Here is a 1,914-nt window from a genome sequence, read left to right as displayed (position 1 = left end):
AGGTGCCCCCGATGTGCGGATTTAGATATCCGCACACAGGGGGCGCCTTCGCTATTAGATATATAGATATTGAATGACAAGTTCAGTGATATAACTATATAAGGTCAAGGTGTTTTTGCGAGAAACCACAAATATACAGAAAGAAGACTAAAGTCCCAAAACATTCAGTGTGTCTCGTCCCAGTTGTATTGTGATATCATAGTCCAGCTCGACGTGCATACATCGTGGAGTGGACTCATATAGTTCCTGGATAATCCAAACATTCTAGAATTCCATACGCCATAGAGACGCGTAGTCCGGATGCAAGCGGCTGCGTTTCGAATAATTCTTTTCCAAAGCCAACAGGCTATAGTAGGACCCAATCTCATTAGAGGCACATACAAAAGCCAGTATATTCAATCAGAAAGGATAATGTGTCCTGATCCTTGGCCTTATATAGTTATATTACTCGTTCAGTACATAGTTGTATTACTGAACTTGTCAATCAATCAATCAATATACACACACATACACTCCTATGTACCGTGAGAGACTCCTGGTTCTCAGCTTTAGCCACCTAACAGTTGCCTGACTTCTCCCACACGCGGGAGGGTCCCTAATTGGCCAATGCAATGGGGGGGTGCATACGAACACCCTATATCCTATTATGCTCTAGTGGCTGTGGCCATTCCTAACAGTGCCTGTGTTTCTGCATCTATAGCTTTGCAATAAAAGTATAACCGTTCCTGAATGCGTGTACTTCGTTGTTAGCTGCGGGTTCTGACAATTAGAGGCACATACAAAAGCCAGTATATTCAATCAGAAAGGATCATGGGTCCTGATCTTTGGCCTTATATAGTTATATTACTGAACTTGTCATTCAATACATAGTTGTATTACTGAACTTGTCAATCAATAGTGTGTGTGTGTGTGTGTGTGTGTGGTTTTTCTTCAGCCAGTGGTTTCTTGTGCTTTGTTTCTATCCTTGTGTGCTGGTTCCCCTTCTTTTTTGGTTTACCGTGCAGGGTGGGCGCAGCCACAAAAGGGCTACCACAGAGCAGCTGATGCAGAGCCCGCCACAGAATGGCCGCCACAGTTTACCTCCAGCTACACAGTGGAGATCTTTGTGCTGTGGTGGCAGCTGCCGCCGCCAAAGTTTATTCATTTTGTTTATTTATTCACTTCCAATTTATATCCCGCCTTGCCGGCACGAACTGGCTCAAGGCGGCTTACAGTTATGTGAGGTTTTTTTTTTTAAAAAAATAAAAATATATGCACAGCTAATCAACTCTCCAGTGGCCAGTCAGAAATCTTGCTGGGCAAATGCCCCTCCTAGCCCTGCCCGCTTGCTAAAAACATGGAGCGCAAGGGCACCACGTCGGGCACCCCTACTCAGCAAATTGCAGCAGGACACCCTTCTGAGCCCTGCCTCCAAACGGGGTTAGGAAGTTGCGGAGGTGTTCTCTGATTGGCCACAGTGCCTGTCAATGAGGAGGAGGAGGAGGGCCTCTGGACTTCCCCTTCAGCCAATGGGAAAAGCCCTAGCTGCCTGCTTCTGCTCCCGACCCAAGGCGACCCCTCCCGTGCATGAGTTTTATCTAGTTTTTACCTAGCTTTTTCTTTTCTTTTTCAAGCAATCAAAATTTTATTCCTTTTTAGTGGCAGTCTTGGCTTTTTTTCTTTACTTTTCCTCCCGTCCCACAGATCAGGCTGCAGCTGTGGGATACGGCGGGTCAGGAGCGTTTCCGTAGCCTCATTCCCAGTTACATCCGTGACTCCGCTGCCGCCGTAGTAGTTTACGATATCACAAGTAGGTATATCTCTGGCTTCGGCGTTGACCCTCTTTGTTTTGTTCTGTTGTTTTTTTCCCCCTTCCCTCGCTCGTTTCCGACCGATTCCTGTTAGGTACGGTTGCAATTGTGGGAGAGGGCAGGG

General features: G+C 46.4%; 1 protein-coding gene across 2 annotated transcripts in view; it reads left to right on the top strand.

Moving 5' to 3' along the window:
- The window catches only part of RAB6A (RAB6A, member RAS oncogene family), a 49,377-nt gene that overhangs the window by 13,755 nt on the left and 33,708 nt on the right, over positions 1 to 1,914 (top strand). Inside the window, exon 3 of one of the 2 annotated variants that reach the window (XM_015427448.1) lies at positions 1,885 to 1,914. This exon is cut by the window's right edge and continues 77 nt beyond it. In XM_015427448.1, the coding sequence (XP_015282934.1) occupies positions 1,885 to 1,914 (30 nt within the window). Of the gene's footprint in view, positions 1 to 1,683; positions 1,790 to 1,884 lie in introns of both variants that reach the window. The other variant, XM_015427447.1, reaches the window with a different exon arrangement.

The sequence above is a fragment of the Gekko japonicus genome, unplaced genomic scaffold (genome assembly GCF_001447785.1).
Source record: "Gekko japonicus isolate JY-2015 unplaced genomic scaffold, Gekko_japonicus_V1.1 scaffold2948, whole genome shotgun sequence".
Taxonomy (NCBI): domain Eukaryota; kingdom Metazoa; phylum Chordata; class Lepidosauria; order Squamata; family Gekkonidae; genus Gekko; species Gekko japonicus.
This window is presented reverse-complemented; position numbering and strand designations above follow the sequence as displayed.